This window comes from Vidua macroura, chromosome 5 (genome assembly GCF_024509145.1).
Source record: "Vidua macroura isolate BioBank_ID:100142 chromosome 5, ASM2450914v1, whole genome shotgun sequence".
NCBI classification, from domain to species: Eukaryota; Metazoa; Chordata; class Aves; order Passeriformes; family Viduidae; genus Vidua; species Vidua macroura.
Genome location: NC_071575.1, coordinates 20,484,435 through 20,500,963, shown reverse-complemented (window position 1 = coordinate 20,500,963; position 16,529 = coordinate 20,484,435). Strand labels below are relative to the sequence as shown.

The following is a 16,529-nucleotide window of genomic DNA, read 5'->3' as shown; positions in this document are numbered from 1 at the left end:
GCGAGAGTGGTGCTCTGTCACCCTGTAACCACTTGAAAACAGCTGCCAGCCCCGCTTTGCTATACAGTAACTGGAGACCTGACCCTTGCCAAGAAAGAAGCACAACCTAGCAGCCCTGAAATTTTCGCTCCTCCGGCTTCAGGGCACAGATGGAGCAGCCCTTCTGCCTTATTTTCCTTTGCTGCTTGCCTCTTCTGCCCACAAGCTGACCGCTTCTCATTTTGGCTTGGTTTGCTGCTTCCTTTGCTAGCCATGTAACCCTGCCAGCAGCAACCTCTGCCCTTTCTTAGTGCAAGTGAAAAGTCCTATCTGCAGGTAGCCAGAAATAAGGTGAGATACACATCTCATAGAGTCAACCCCAAAAGTCGTCGTGGTGTGAAGTGGATGTTTTTCGACAAAAAGAGAAAAAAAAAAAAAAAAGGATATGAGCTCCGGTGCAGCTCTGCAGAGAGCCGGCAACAGCTGAGCCTGAGAACCGGGAGTTTGCGGTCCCCGTGCAACTGCGGGTGCTGCTGGCCCTGCTCGAGGAGCTCTTCTGGCGGGGGGAGGGACTCCCGAAGGCACAAGGCAGCAGCCGTTGGCCGCAGCTTTGTGGTGGCTCCGGAGAGCCTCAGCGACGGCACGGAGGGAGAGCAGCGTGAGGGCTGCAGGGGTGGCTTTGCTGCCTGTGCTTTGCTACTCTTGTCACAACAAGGCGGCATGTCGCAGGGGAAGAAGGTGGAGCTGCACCCGTGAGCACGGAGAGGTGCCTGAGGAGTGTTGGCAGAGTTGGGTGACCAGGCAGGGCAGGGTATACATCGGGTGCCCCGTATGAACTGCACAGCCAGCTGGCACCGGCACGGGCTGCCCCGCGGCACAGCTGGTGGTGGGCACGGGGAGGAAGGGGAACCACCCCAGCTGAGACAGAGAGCAAGAAAGAGCGTGGGCCTTTCACTAAGGCTCGGCAGTGGCATGTGCCTGTCCTGCCTTGTTATGTGTATGCTGTAATAAAATTTCCCCTTTAAGGCTGGGCTGAAGTTATTTTTACTTGTGGGCTGGTGACAGGAACACAGAACGGAGCAGGAGCTCTGAACTGTTCTTACCTGATCTGCGGCAGAGGGGCGGACTGGACGGAGGAGGAAGGAAGCTCAGAAAAGGAGAGGGAGCGAGGGAACGGAGCTCAAGGGAGGGGAAAAGAAAGCAGGCAGGGCATCCCTAGGGAGGGACTAGGGAGGGGACCAGCTGGGGAAACTGAAAAAGAGGGAACAAGGGAGGAAGGAAGAGGAGTAAGGAGGGAGAAGTCCTCCGGGAAAAGCAAAGTGGCTCCAGAGAGAAGAGGGGCTGCAGGCATCCGATGCCAAGCATTACCGAGGGGAGCTGAGCGGGTACAGCCAAGCAGAGCAGCTCTTGTGATCTCCTCCTGACTCTCAAGATGATGAAAAGACAGTTTAATCGAATGCGCCAGCAGCTGTCCCATCCCAACATCACCATTAGGTAAGGACTTCTCCACTACCTGTACCGGAGGGAGCGGGATGTGGGTCCTGGGGGCCTTGCGCTGGGGCTGGACTGACCTCCCAGTACTGGTGGCCTAGGAAAAGGGGAAAGGAGGGGAAACTTTAGGGTTTAGAGCATCTTCAGCATAAGCTGGGGCTTTGTGAAGGCTGCATTGGTGCTGCTCAGCAGTAAACAATCCTCAAGCCCAGATACCTCCAAGGGCCCACATTCCTGCGTTCACCAGGAAACAGGAAAGTCCTGACAAAGCTTGGCTTTGTCAGGATGTGGGGCAGTGGGGCAATGGGGAGGGATCTTCCAGCCACATGCCCCTGGCTGTGCAATGACCAAGGGTGATCAGACTGGGACCTGCCCTCCCTGCTGAGTCTGGGGTGCCTCACAGGAACCAAATGCCCTGCATAGCTCTAGCCAGCCTAGCAGCATGAGCAGCCCAGAATGCCATTTGAGGAGAGAACCAGGGGTCCTCGGATGGACCCATGGAGGACTTACAGCTTCACACAAAACCCTCAGTCCCTGTTCTACCTCTGCCATTTCCTGCTTTTTCTCTTTGGCTTTCCAAAGCTATCCCCTTGCAAAACCCAGAACTGAAATTACAGGGCTGGGCCCTCCCTGCCCAGCCCCCTCACTCCCTTTCCTACTGCCACCTCTGCAGGTTCCCAGCACTGAGTGGTTAAGTGGGACCAAGCCTGTCCCCTGAACCACTGAGGTCCTTCAGCCAGCCCAGCAAATCAATCACAAGGAAGCAACTCCTATATGCTGGTGGCCTCTTGCTCTCCTTGCATTCCCTGGAAGGGAGCATGATGCCCCTTCCCATCCCTCTTCCCTCAATATTTCTCATCTCCATGACAGATGCACCTCCCTTTTGCTTAATGTCAGGCAGGCAAGCCTCAAGCACCTTGTGAAGTCCAAGAGCAACCTCTTCACCTGCTGCAGAGCCTCTCCTCTGTGGACCAAGACCTCACGTGATCTTGCTTGCCTTCAACCAAACCACCCATGTTTCCTGCAGCTCCACATCCTCGTCCCACAATGGCTTTGGCAGGCAGTGAAAAGAGAGAAATGTGAACTGGGGAAAAAGCAGCAGGAGATGGAAATCAAACAGGGTTCTTGGGACATAGCAATGATAGCAGGCTGCAAAGCAAGGCTTCCTCTATAGGAGGCATCAGGGAGGTTTCAGGGTCATGGTGGCTGGTGGGTTTTGAATTTGGTTTTGAGCAGAACCAGAAAAAGCTGTGTTTGTGTAGGCATTTCTGGAGGGGCTGGTGTTGGTCTTGGACCCCAGCTGGACCACAAGGACACCCTTGCTCCTGTATCAATGGCCCCACAGCTACTGACTACCCTGGCCTGCAAAGACGTGTGCCAGACTGCAGCATCACTGCCCTGGATTCACCTTCAGGGGAGAGATGGGCAGTCAGAGACAGTAAACATCCTGCTCCTGTTGTGGCCCTGCTAAGCACTCTGACTCCAAAAACACAGGTCACATCTGGACTTTTTGACTGAGGTGCACTGAACTGACAACCCTGTCTGACGGGGTGTCCACCAGCCAGGAAAGTTGGCTCCCTTGCCCTGCTCCTTCTGTTCTTGTCCTCCCAGGCTCATTCTACCCATAGCCTTGTATCTGCTAGTCCAGGCTATAGCCTGTGTCTCCTGCTCCCAGGAGCCCAAAGAGAGGCGCGCAGGATGCATAAGGACCTGCCTTCCCAAAGAAGCTGGGTGGAGGTCATCCTCATTCACTTATGGCTCCTTCTCCTTCCTCTGCAGAGCCCAAGAAGCAACTGAGCTCCTGTCAGAAGATTTGCTGCAGGTGAGGTGTGGGCTGGGCCAGCAGGCATGTGTCTGCTTGTGCCTGAGCGTGGGAACCTGCCCCGCTCCTGGCTGCCATTTGCCCTGCCAGCACATCCAAGTCATGGGGCTGGGATCTGCCCATGTGCCAGAGGGTGATTTCAGGACCATGGTGTTAAGGGATTGGCAGGCTTCTGCTACCAGGAAGGGCTTTCCCAGCTGCTCACAGAGGGATGAATCCTGATCAGGAGTTGTGCTCCCTTTTCACTGGACCAGATGCTCTGGGCTGTGGCAGGATGCTGGGCAGGTGTCGTGGTTTGACACTGGCCAAATGTCATGTACCCACGAAAGTTGCTCACTCATCCTCCCCTGCCACAGCTGGGCAGAGGAGAGAAAAATGTAATGAAGGCTTCATGAGTTAAGGACCAGGAGAAAACACTCCAAGGGCAAAACAGGCTCCACTTAGAGGTACAAAGTGAATTTATTGCTAATAAAATCAGAGGATAATGAGAAGTAAAATAAGCCCTTAAAAACACCTTTTCTTCCCCCAACCCTTCCCTCCTTCCCACTGGCAGTGCAGGGGACAGGCTGTGGGGGTTTTTGTCAGTTCATCACCGAAGATCTTCTGCTACTGAGGGAGAGGAGTCCTTCTGCTGCTCTGCTACACCGTGGGGTCCCTCCCACGGGAGACATGAGCTCTCCGTGACTTCTCCAGCCTGGCTCCAAATCTCATGAGCAGCAGTCCTCCCAAAACTGCTGCAGCATGGGTCACTCTTCCATGGAGTACAGTTCTCCAAGGACCAGCTGCTCCAGCCTGGAAGCAGGGGCCCCCTCTCTCCACCAGGTCTCCCACTGGATCACAGCCTCCTCCAGGCATCCACCCACTCTGGCGTGAGCACCTCCCCCATGGGCTGCAGGTGGGTCTCTGCATCCCCCATGGATCCCCACAGGCTGCAGGTGGATCTCTGTCCCCACGTGGATCACCGTGGGCTGCGAGAGCACAGCTGCTTCACCATGGTCTCACCACAGCCTGCAGAGGAATCTCAGCTCCAGTGCCTGGAGCACCTCCTCCCCTTCTTCTCCACTGACCTTGGAGTCTCCATGTTGTTTCCCTCCCATGTTCTCACATCCTTCTCTTCTCTGGCTAGGAAAAAACAGTGTCCCCACTTTGTTTTGATTTTCTTCTTAAATATGTTTTCACAGAGGCATTACCACTATCTCTAATAGGCCCAGGCTTGGCCACGAGCATGTCCATCTCCAGAGCCATCAGGGATTGGCTCTGCTGGACATGGTGGAAGCTTCTGGCAGCTTCTCACAGAAGCCACCTCAGTGGCCCTCCCTGCTACCAAAAACCAGCCCATGCAAACCCAACACAGCAGGCCATCCCTCACCCAGAGCTGGATAGTGGGGAAATGGCCTTGAGGTGCCCATGGTTGACAAAACAGCTTCCCCAGTCCCATTTTTCTGCCCCCAGATTGAGCAGAGGATTGAGCCAGCCAAGCGAGCAGCTCACAGTGTGTCCAAGAGGCTCCAAGCCTGCCTGCAGGGACAGTGTGGCTCTGAGATGGACAAGCGAGTGGTGAGAAAAATCTCCCCACTGCAGCCTGTGCTCACCCCAGCTTTATCCCTTGTCAGCAACAGGGATGCCAGCCCCCTGCTTTGCCAGCTTTGCTGAAGGGTGGCCCAAAGCTATGCCAAGCCCAGGTCCCATTGTTAGCAGTGGCCTCCAGCATGTGCCTGGGATGAGCAGAGCAGGGCAACCCTCTCAACCTATCACTAATTTGGGACACTCCTGAGAGACAGTGTCTTTGCATTGAATAAACCTCCAAAGCCCTTGCTGTCTTTGTTCCTTCCCAAACCCCCATGAACTCTGGCACCCATGGTGCCCTGTGGTGAGGAGCACCACAGTGTGGCCAGGCACAGTGGTGTCACCACTTCTCTCCCAAATCCTTGCTTCTGTGCAGAAGAAGTTGCCCTTGATGGCTCTGTCCATGGCGATGGCTGAGAGCTTCAAGGAACTGGACACAGAGTCCAGCCTTGGGTAAGTACTGGTGGGAGAAAGTGCCAGGGTGACCCCAAAAGATGCCAGATCCTGGTAGTGACCCTGTCTTGGCTGAGGGGCTGCCATGGCTCAAACCATGTCCCCAGAGCAAACACCAGTGTTGCACTGGGAGAAGGGACAGCCAGCATCTTCAGCCTCCAATTGCAGAGTAGGGCCAGGAGCTGGCTCAGGGTCCCACGTAGGTACAGGTACAGTGGGGATGTTGGGTCAGAGAGGAGCATGGCTCCAGCCCGCAGTCATTTCATCTCTGTCCCATGCAGGAAAGCCCTGGAGATGGGTTGCTGCATACAGAGCTCACTGGCCAAAATCATGGCTGAGTTTGAGATTGCCCTGGAGCACTATGTCCTGCAGCCACTCAACAAGCTCAGTGAGGTAGTCCTTGCTGCTCTACTGCCTCCACTTTCCAATTTCACCACTCCTTCCTGTGTTCCCAGGCCTCCCCCACTCACTCTGGCCCTCTCTCCCCCAGGAAGAGCTCCCCACCATCCTGAAGCACAAGAAGACCCTCCAGAAGTTGATTTCTGACTGGAACACAATCAAGAGCCGGTATGGGGCACACTGCAGCCCTGGAGGACTAGGACATACAGAGCACATCCCCCAGACAGGTTGGGGGAGAGAGGAGGATAATTGCCCTGGAGAGTCAATTTTCAATAGCTCTTCAGGAGCACCCAGCTAGCTCCTGTGTGTAGGTGCATCCTGCTCTGGGCTCAGATGCTGATTCCATAGCACCAGAGAGAAGGGCAGCTCTGCTGCTAAAGGCAGCAAAGTGCCCTAGTGCTGCTTGGGACACTGAGATCACCTCGTTCCAACCCTTGCTATGCCACATTTCTCTGGAAGTCTGCACACCTGTTCTACCCAACATTCCTGGCACTGAGACCATAAATGCGCCTCTTCTTTCCCACCCCAAAGGCTGAACCAAGCTGCCAAGAGTTCCAGTAACAGCACTGGAGCTGGTGCTGGCCCAGGGGCATCCTCTGCTGCCAACAAACTGGAGATCTTGAAGGAAGAAGAGGAAGAGGTGAAGAGGAAGGTGGAGCAGTGCAAGGTGAGATGGTCATTTGGTCTCCCCTATGGATCAACTCCAGGGCTGCAGACCTGCTCGCCTCCACCAGTCTTGTCTGACGTGACCCCACGCTGAGATGGACTGCAGCCAGCCAGCATGTCCTGCCCTCTGAAAGCAAATGGGCCCCTCAAGCAGAAATAGGGAGATGGCCCAAATCCAGGGAAGAAAAAGAGTAAAGGAATTCAAAGTGCAAGCTGCTGCAGAGAGGATGGTCCAGGGGCTAAATCAGGGAGCATATGGGGTCCCCTCAAACTGGAAAACAGCTGAGCTAAGATCTGTCATGGGTGGCAGGGAGGTTTCCCATCAGCTTTCTCCACTTCTGCCCTGTGTCTCTGAAAAGCCCAGCACCTCGTCTGGCAGAGCTCGTGAGCTCACTGGAGCTGAAGGTGCAGAGACCTCTTGTTCCTGAGCCACTTGTGCCAGGACTTTGATCATGGGGCAGGTTGCTGCCACTACCCAAACACAACTAATGGAAGCAAGGAGAAAGCCCCACTCCCCCCAGAGACCCTGTCTAGACCACTCACAGACCAGATGAAAGGGCTTCATGAAGGCGTCTCCTCTTCCTTGGGTGCCAGGGAGGGGATGGAAGATTGATTGCTCTTCTTTGTATCTCCATTCCCAGGACGAGTACATGGCTGACCTCTACCACTTCTCCACCAAAGAGGACATCTACGCCAGCTACTTCATCAAAGTAAGTCCTCTGTCTCACTTCTCCCATGTGTGAATGTCGACTGCAGCATGTCTGAGCCCAGCCTTGCCCCCATCCACACCAAGTGCCCCCAGGCAGTGCAGGAGACAGATCACAGCATCAGCAGATGGCTATAGCTGGCCTTGCTCCAGCCATTACAGGTTAATGCCACCACTAGCACCAAGTGCAAACAAGCAGCCTGTCCTGAAGATACCCCTCTCCAATCTGCCCTCTACCCCTTACTACAGACATAGTCCCATGGACCCCAGGTGGGCTCCCCTTGCAGCTCCCTCTTTGCCCTGTCTTCATGTGAGTGCAATGTCCTGGGAATGGGCACCTCTCTGAGAGGGGCTGGTGCCAACTGTTTGCCTGTCCTTTGTCTGGCAGCTATTGGAAATCCAAGCCCAGTACCACCGGCAGTCACTGGAATCTCTGGACTCAGCTCTAGCAGAGCTGAGAGAAAGCCACGGACAGACAGGTACCCTCTGGCTCTCCATGCAGCCTGGCAAGGGCTGCAGTTGAGCCCGGGGGATACAAGTGTGGCCAGCAAAGCTGGAAAAGGCTCATTTTCCCTCCCTACACCTGCTGCTGCCTACCATATTGGGCTGGTAGGTTGGGGATCGCAGCTTGACATGGGCTGTCCTGCCTCTGCCTGTAGCCAGTCAAGTTCGCCTTGGACAAGGATGTCGCCATGGCCAAATGCTGGATGGTGCCAGTGTCCACCATCCCTATCCCTCTTGACATTTTCCTTCTTCTTCCAGAACCTTCCTTCACGACAGACACCCCAGTGGTAGGGTACTATGGTGTGTCCCTAGAGACACACCTCAAGAGCTTGGGCCGGGAGATTGCGCTCCCCATCGAGGCCTGTGTCATGATGCTGTTGGCTTCCGGCATGAAGGAGGAGGTAGGGAGTGCTCCAGACCCCCTCATCACCTTTCTTCCCCCAGATGCACTCCTCCCAAACTCAAAATGCATCCCTTCCCACTTCATCCCATCCCCAGGGACTCTTCCGGCTGGCAGCAGGCGCCTCAGTGCTGAGGAAGCTGAAGAACAGCTTGGCCAGCGGCTCCAATGCTCTGGAGGAGTTTTACTCAGACCCCCATGCTGTCGCTGGTGAGTGCCACCAAGGCAGGGTGGGTGGACATGACTGGGCAGTCCCTGCCATCCCTCAGCTGCCATCAGCTCCACTGCTGCCCCTCTCCTCCCAGGTGCACTGAAGTCCTACCTGCGGGAGCTGCCCCAGCCTTTGATGACATTTGAACTCTATGATGAATGGGTCAAAGTGGCCAGGTGGGTCCAGGCACTGGGGTGGAAATCCCTGGCAGGTCTCAAAAAGCCCCCAGTCAACCCCTTCCATCCTTCCCAGGACTTGGAGCAGGGGTGCTCTGTCTCATTTGGGGAGATACGGACACAGAGCCTCTGTGGATGCCTGCCTTCACTGCCCAGTAAAGCAGGACATCTCCATCTCCAGGGCTATGGCCTGCACGGGGCAGCCAACACTGGCCTTCCTCGTCCACTGTGTCCCTCTGTGCCACAGGGAACAGGCCGAGCTCTCTGTTCCTCCTTCTCTCTTACAGTTTAAAGGACATTGACAGCCGCGTGCAGAGCCTGCGAGACACCTGCAGCCACCTGCCCCAGGACAGCTACAACAATCTCAGGTATTTTGTCAGAACAGGGCTTCTTCAGCCCCAAGCAATCACCAGGGGTAGCCATTTCCTCCCCAAATCCCTGCCTACTAAACCCCTGCCCTCCTTTCACCCCACAGGTATCTGATCAAGTTTTTAGCCAAGCTGGCTGAACACCAGGAGGTGAATAAAATGACTCCCAGCAACATTGCCATTGTGCTGGGCCCAAACCTGCTGTGGTCGCAGCAGAGCACAGGGTAAGGTCTGGTTTGAAGGGGTGCGAGGCAGCTTCCTAGCCCCAGCTGGTGCAAATGCCATGGCAAAGGCTGATCCAGCAGCCTTCAGGCTGGTCTAAAGCACTTACACCTCTTCCATCCTCAAGTCCTGTCCCTTGTTCCCATGTTCCCCAGGTTGCACGTCCCCTCACCAAGCACATGTCCCCTTAGCCACTCTGCAAAGTAGTAGAGGAGGGGGCTGAGACCCAAAGCACTTGTGACATGGGTGGCTTTCAACACCACTGGCCTCCAACACCAAACCAGGGTTCCCAGGACAGGGAAAAAGGCCCATCACCCAAGTTGCCATAGCCCTTGGCTGGGCTACCTTCCCTTCAGACCCTGACCCCTGTGGAATGAACAAAAAAACCCATTTGGGGTTAATACCCCCAAACCCTTTTTCTGATGCTTCCCTCACCCCTGTCTCTCAGAGACCCCATGCAACTGGACTTGGCCTCGGTCTCCTCCATCCAGGCTGTGGTGGAAGCCCTCATCCAGAACGTGGACACTCTCTTCCCCGGAGGTAGGGCCAGGGCGTCACTTGGTGGCCGCAGCAGAGAGTGACAGGAAGAGGAAGGGAAAGGAACACTTCTCCATCTCCAGGAGGAGAGAAGCAGGAGGCTGCTCTGGCTCCCTGCTGTGGGGTCATTGCTCTGGGTGACAAGTGCTTCCTCACAGGATGTCTTCCTTTCTCTTCACCCAGAGGTAGATTTCAATGTCTCAGGCATGTTCATGCCGCCCACAAACACCAGATTTTGCAAGGCTGCCCCAGTGGAAGAGCCAACTCCTGCAACCCCTCCAGCCAGCACCCCCACCTTTTTGGATGGAGAGGCGTAAGTCTGATGGAAGCTAGAGGCTCTGGCTGTCCCAGCTCTCCCCATGTCCTCCCTCCATCCCATCCCACACCAGGGCCTTACCCTCACAGGTGGCTGCAAGGTGCCTCACAGCCAGGACCACCATGCCCAACCAAAGCCTGACTTGCCTTGTTCTCTGCACAGCACCTCCAGGGACCTTGACGCCAGGTCCCAGCCAGCATCCCCAGGACTGCCCAGGCCATCTCCTGAAGCTGCAGGGCCACCAGCTCCAGTGGTGACTGACAACAGCACCCGCAAAGGTTAGGGCGCCCCAGCTGCTTGGGAAATTACACCCCCCAATGCCACCTCCTGTGGTTTAGTCATCCTCCTGCTGTTCCCCACACAAGTGGGCACTGGGGATGTCCTTGTCACCAAATGAGGGGAAAGGCCTCTGGCCAGGTCAGCATGGCCAGGATCCAGCCAAGATGGGGCTGTGGGATGGATGAAGTATGTCCTCCAGTGTTGGGTTGAACACCTCTGGTAAAGAGGTGTCAAAGCTCGTGGCCCTTTATGAAGGGAAGAGGGAAAAGCCCCCAGAAAAGCTGGTGTGTGTTTTTGTCTTCAGGACAAGAGCTGGGCAAGGGGCAATTTGTCCCACCACCTGTCTGCAGACCCCTGCCTGACCCATGGCTAGCACTGCAGCCCCCTCCGCCCTTTGGAGAGACCCCAGTGGAGAGGAGCCCAGCCCACCTCAGCTTTCTTTTCAGGCAAACGCCCAGCTCCGGCCCGACCCGCAATGCCACCACCGCCTGTGACGCAGCCCCGGAGCACAGCTCCTGCCCAGGCAGCCAGCCCCAAAGCCCTGCCACGACGCACAGCGCCCAGCCGAGCCCCCTCCATCCCGCCGCCGCTCCCTCCGCAGCCAGCACCCCGCCACAGCCGAGATGCCCCACCATCCCCCGAGCCTTCCACTGGTGAGGCTGACACAGCGGCTGCCGTGGACTGTGTGCCAGGAACCACAGAGGAGGGGCAGCCGCTGCCTGCAGGAGGAAGTCCCCCAGCCACATCGGCCCCAGAAGGACAGCCCACAGAGAACTGAACAGGGTGAGAAGCATGGAGGAATCACAGGTTGGGGAGATGGGATCTGGCACCTCTCTGGGACCCAGCAGACACTGTGGAAATGCCATGGTGGCCTGAGGGACAGCATCTCTCGGTCCTCCACCTTGTTCCCTTGGCTCACATCACCTGGCATGCTTTGCCTGCCTTCTCTCGCTCTCCTGTCTCCGTCTCCACCTCCCCACACTACCACATCCCTGCCAGAGCCCAGCCACCAGCTCCCTGCCCAGATCCCTGCCCTGATCCCCCACTGCAGGCCCAGACACTGCTTGCAGCTTTCGGGCTGCACGGGCAGCTTGGCCCCATGGGGCCATTCGCAGGTGCTCAGCCATGATTGCAGCCCCAATTTTGCCTTAAAATGCATTGCCCCAGGAACACACGGATATATATAAATATAGATATAGATATAGATATAGATGTATAGATGCATATATTTGGAGTGCATGTTCTATTAGGCTGAGGGAGCTGGGGTTGTTCAACCTGTAGAAAAGGAGGCTTGATCACTCTCCACAACTCCCTGAAAGGAGGCCGTATCCACGTGGACATCGGGCTCTTCTTCCAGGCAACAAGAGCACAGTCACAAGCTGCACCAGCGGAGGTTTAGGTGGGACAGTAGAAGGAACTTTTTCATCACAGAAAGTGATTAGACATTGGAATGGGTTGCCCAGGGAGGTGCTGGAGTCACCGTCCCTGGAAGTGTTTAAGGAAAGACTGGATGTGGCACTTGCTGCCACGCTCTAGTTGACGTGGTTCGGTCTTAGGCTGGATTCGATGATGTCAGAAGGCTTTTCCAGCCTAAGTGCTTCTGTTGATATTTTGCCAATATTTGAGAAGCTGGTGTCAAAGTCGCAGGCCGCTGTGAGCAGGGCACACTTGGCAGTCTGTAGTGCTGGAGGGCGCAGCCCGGGGGCCGCAGCGGGGAGGGAAGGAGGCGGGAGCGCGGCGGGCGCCCAGGGCCGGCGCAGGCGCGGGGCCGGGCCGTAATGGCGACCGCGCTGCCACAGGCCCCGCCGGCCGGCAGGGGGCGCTCCGCGGCTGCGCGGGCGCGGCGGGGAGCGCGGGCCGGGCACGTCGGCTCCAGCCAATGGGCAGCGGCCCGGGCCTGTCCCCGCCCCCTCCCCGTGCCGTCACTTTGGGGGCCGGCCCTCGGCCCGGCCCTGCCCCTGAGAGCGTCAGGGCCTCCCATTGGTGGCGTTCGGGGGGCCGGGGGGCGGTGATTGGTTGCGCGGCGGGGCAGGGCGCAGCGGGGGGCGGTGATTGGCTGCGCGGCGGGGCGGGGCGGCCGGCGGGCTGCGGCGGCGGCGGCGGCGGCGGCGGCGGCGGCGGCGGCGGCATGGCGAGCTGCCGGCGGCTGAGCGGCGCGGGGCTGCGGGAGGTGCTGGGCCCGGCGCAGGGTCTGCTCTTCGACTGCGACGGCGTCCTGTGGGCGGGCGAGCGCGCCGTGCCCGGCGCCCCCGAGCTGCTGGAGCGGCTGCGGCGCAGCGGCAAGGCCGCCCTTTTCGTCAGCAATAACAGCCGCCGCTCGGTGGCCGAGCTGGAGCGGCGTTTCAGCCGTCTCGGTTTCCGCGGCGTGCGCGCCGAGCACGTCTTCAGTTCCGCGCTCTGCTCCGCGCTCTTCCTCCGCCAGCGCCTCCTCGGCGGCGGCGGGAACGGGAGCGGGGCCGGCCGCGTCTTCGTGCTGGGCGGCGAGGGGCTGCGCGGCGAGGTGCGCGACGCAGGGCTGCGCCTGGCGGGCGAGGGCGAGCCGGCACCCGGCGAGCCGGTGCGCGCCGTCCTGGTGGGCTACGACGACCAGTTCACCTTCGCCAAGCTGGCGCAGGCCTGCGGCTACCTGCGCGACCCGCAGTGCCTGCTGGTGGCCACCGACCCCGACCCCTGGCACCCGCTCAGCGACGGCCAGCGCACCCCCGGTGAGCCCGCGCCCCGTCCCGCGCCGCCGGCCCGGGGGGAAGGGGCTGGCGGCGGGGGTGGCCTCGGGTGGGGTTCGCTGTCCGAGGTGAGGGCGAGGCGGTTCCCTGAGCGGCAGGACGAGCAGGGATGCCCTGGCACGTCCCTGCCAGCTCCCGAAGCAGGGCTGCCAGCGTCCCGCTTGCCTATCCGGGACCCGGGATGCTGAGCTTCCCGCGGCAACTTCTGTTCCTCCTCCTTCCCTCCCTGCAGGGACTGGCAGCCTCACAGCCGCAGTGGAAACGGCTTCAGGCCGCAAGGCGCTGGTGGTGGGGAAGCCCAACACGTACATGTTTGATTGCATCGTGGAGCGTTTCGGTGTCGACCCATCCCGCACGCTCATGGTGGGAGACCGTCTGGAGACAGACATCCTCTTCGGCAAGAACTGCGGCCTTGCCACCATTCTCACCCTGACAGGCGTGTCCCGCCTGGAAGAGGCGCAGGCCTACATGGCCAGCGACAGCGCCGCTGCCAAGGATCTGGTGCCCAATTACTATGTGGACAGTATTGCAGACTTGATACCAGGCCTGGATGAGTAACATTTTGTACATGTGAGGGCAGAGGGGTCAGGTTCCCCATCCCAGATCTCCATCTGTTCCCATTTCTCTCTCACTGCCCTATTCCCTCAATTCCCGGTTTCTTCACATGCCAACATCCTTCTTTGGAGGCAAAATGGGAAGGGGATTGGCAGGAGGGAACAGGTTGTCTCCTTTCTGCTGAGAGCTATCCATGATGGACAGAGTCCTTGTCTCCCTCACTGCCATCTGCCAGCATCTTTGGGAGAGAGATGGAGGCCTTGATGCTGCTGGGGGTGGGGGGGTCAAATCTGTGTGGCCTCTCCAGAGGTTTGGGACTGGCTGTTTTAGTGTTATTTTTCCCTTGGATAACCAATGGCAGCCTTTTACTGCTGTCCTTTGACTTGTAACTCTTGACTTCTGAGCAGCATCCCTGCAGTCCTTGTAGTAACCCCCTCCTTGCCAGGGGATTGGCTGGCATTGTCACCCACCTGGTGTCTTACCAGCGCCAGGGCATGTGGAAGGAGTGTGCCAGACCTCTGGAATCATGAGTGAGAGCATCTCTGCCTCCCACAAGTGAAAGAGAGCATTGCCTCATCTCTTCTCTCCCCTATTCCTTAGAGATGTTCTCCCCACTACCTCCCTGCCCCGACCCAGTTAATAACTGTGCCAGTGTCCATCTGAAGGACAGAAGAGACCGGTTTGAGGGTTTTTTTCCTGTGCCATACAGACAAGCTGTGACTGCGCACAGTGGGTCTGCATTTGTACCTTGTTTTCAAGCACCTTTTCTGAAGGGGCTTTTGAAGGACAGAGGCTCCTAGACCATGACAACACAGCACTAGTGAACTGTATGACTCTCCCTGGTTGCCCCTTCTCAGCCGGATTTTGTCATAGTACAGTGAGAGAAAAGTGCTGATGGGAGTCTGTGCTCCAGCTGCCAGTGTGCAGGTGAGATGGTGATGGTATTGTCACTGCTGTGAACGTGTCACAGTCCTCAAAATCATTCCTTGCTGCTTTGTCTTTCTACGTTTTTTTTTTATTTCATGATCTAATTTATCAAACTTATTTATTGTTCAAATACTGTATTATTTGTATAAATTATGCTGACTGGTTGCACCAAGGGGACAGAAGGGAGTGCCTTTGGGCATCCCTTACTGTCCATGTCCCATGTTGATGTTCTTACACTCACTGTGTCTCTGTATATAATAAAGTGTGAGCATAGGCTGGAAATGACCTCTTTTTTTTTCCACTCATGGTCCCATCAAGATGAAACTGCACTAGGTATCTTAGAGCCCTCACAGGTGAGGACATGGCAGGACCTTTCCTCACTCAAGGGGGTGCTGCTGGGTAGAGAAGACAGCTGGGTAGTCTGATGGGTGGTGTCTTTGAGCTGCCCTTTGCTGGACCACTGGTGCCTCAGCAGCGGGTGGAGGTGGCTGGCAGGGCTGTGGCATAGAGTGTGGGGTCCAGCCAGGTCACTTGGAGCAATGAACAATGCAACCCTCGCCAGCTGCCTTTGCATTTCACAGCATGGGGGATTCATTGCTGGGGAACAGTGACCTCTTGTGCTGCACCTGAAGGCTGCCCTCTGCTAGCCAGGTGGACCCCAATGATCTGTGTGGCCCTGCTGGGGTAGGGGTGAGGTGCCACCTCTGTTATGTGCACAGAGTTTGCAGTGGGCTGAGAACTGCCCAGGCAAGGTTTTGCTGTGACCCTTCTTGACTGTGCTATGCTTTAAGTGACAGGCAGGTGGCTGTCACCACAGCCCTGAGGTGACCTTAACCAGACTATACCTTGCCATGTCCCAGGTTTGTCCATACTCCCAGCCCAGAGAGAGAAAACGGATTGGGTAAGTTGGAGGTGACTCAAATGTACTTTGCCTCCATTCCCCATACAGGAACCAATCCTCCCCTTTGTCTGTCAAACCCCTTTAACTGCTGTTGATGGCAACCAAGCATCTCATCTCCCGCTGGAGAGATCAGCATTTAGCGTTCAATAACTATGCTCTGTGTGAGGTAGTGCCGTGTCAGCTCACATGGGAGAATTGGATGCAACTTATTGTCCCTAGGATGGTTCCAGGTGCTGAGTGCCTTCTTTGTTTTTTCTGTCCAAAATAACCTAGAAAAGAGCCTTCCAGAAGAAAAGAACATCCAAAGAGCTTTCTGAAGATTGCCTGTCATCTTAATCAGTCCCCTTTGTATATGCCCATTTCTCTCTTTTGTCTGCCCCATGTCCAATTAGGCCACCAGACTGGTAGTCCCTTAATGAGTACTTGACCAGCACTTGAATCATTAAGTAGAGTAAGATTGAGATCTGATGTGTCTGCTAATGTGGCTTGCCAATCTAGAGATACCCAGACCCTGGTTTATTTTTCAGAGCTCTCAGTTCTTGTATCAGGCTGAAATTTGAAGCGCTGTTGTTGTGACTTTGGAGCCACAGCTGGAAATGCTCAGTACAGCTGCAAATTTCCCAGGCTGAGTTGGTTACATGTGGGTGTACAGAGAAGACTGTGCGCAGTGAGAACATTCCCAAGCCATGCTCCCTTTTTTCTAGGGTGCTTTGAGGGTGAAGTCTTGTCTGCTCTGTTCTTTCCAGTTCTCCCAGACAGCAGATGGGATGCTGGAGGCTGTAGTCTCCCAGGCTGGCACACTGGAAACAAAACAGGAAATCCAGTAGCTGGTCAGAGTGTTCCAGCCTGTGTTTGGGCCCTCTCCAAAGATACTTGGGAGTTTGTCCTTTAGATTCCAAATGGTGAGCCTGCAGAGTAGATTTTTTTTTTTTCATGTGACTGCTGCTGAAAACAGAGCTCAGCAGAGGTCGTGGCTGATCCCTATCTCTTGTGACCATGTAGCTTCTTTTCATCTGGTGCGTCTCTTCATGAGGGCTTTGCTATGAAGCAGAGGTGGACTTGGAGCAGAAGGGTTTATCTGTCCTTCCCTTGGTTCATCATGTAGGTGTGGACATTAGGCAGGGGTGACTTCTGTCCTGTATACATCAGTGCAACTGCTCCTGCTCCGAACAGGGATGGAGTAGCACTGTAGGGGTCCATCAGGTCTGCCAGGCTTTGGTTTTGTGTGGCTTCCCCCTGCTACTATCGCTCCTGCATGTAATGGATGTGCATGCAAGCAGATCTTGTTAGGAAACTAGACTGAGAGCACCACTGGGGGTGATGAGCTC

The 16,529-nt window shown here is 56.5% G+C and overlaps 2 protein-coding genes across 2 annotated transcripts; both read left to right on the top strand.

Moving 5' to 3' along the window:
- The first annotated feature begins 1,233 nt into the window (after nt 1-1,233).
- Nucleotides 1,234-11,836, top strand: SH3BP1 (SH3 domain binding protein 1). Its single transcript, XM_053978851.1, has 18 exons — nt 1,234-1,473; nt 3,250-3,292; nt 4,745-4,849; nt 5,235-5,311; nt 5,593-5,704; nt 5,802-5,878; nt 6,242-6,377; nt 7,018-7,086; nt 7,471-7,561; nt 7,845-7,987; nt 8,085-8,196; nt 8,292-8,373; nt 8,661-8,741; nt 8,849-8,965; nt 9,412-9,503; nt 9,684-9,813; nt 9,979-10,094; nt 10,542-11,836. Exons 1-18 carry the CDS (start codon nt 1,412-1,414, stop codon nt 10,871-10,873), a joined length of 1,977 nt encoding a protein of 658 aa, XP_053834826.1. The 5' UTR covers nt 1,234-1,411; the 3' UTR covers nt 10,874-11,836.
- Nucleotides 11,837-12,217: 381 nt separating this feature from the next.
- On the top strand, nt 12,218-14,582 carry PDXP (pyridoxal phosphatase). Its single transcript, XM_053979050.1, has 2 exons — nt 12,218-12,800; nt 13,051-14,582. The coding sequence occupies exons 1-2, from the start codon at nt 12,224-12,226 to the stop codon at nt 13,374-13,376; spliced, it is 903 nt and encodes a 300-aa protein (XP_053835025.1). The 5' UTR covers nt 12,218-12,223; the 3' UTR covers nt 13,377-14,582.
- Nucleotides 14,583-16,529: the final 1,947 nt, after the last annotated feature.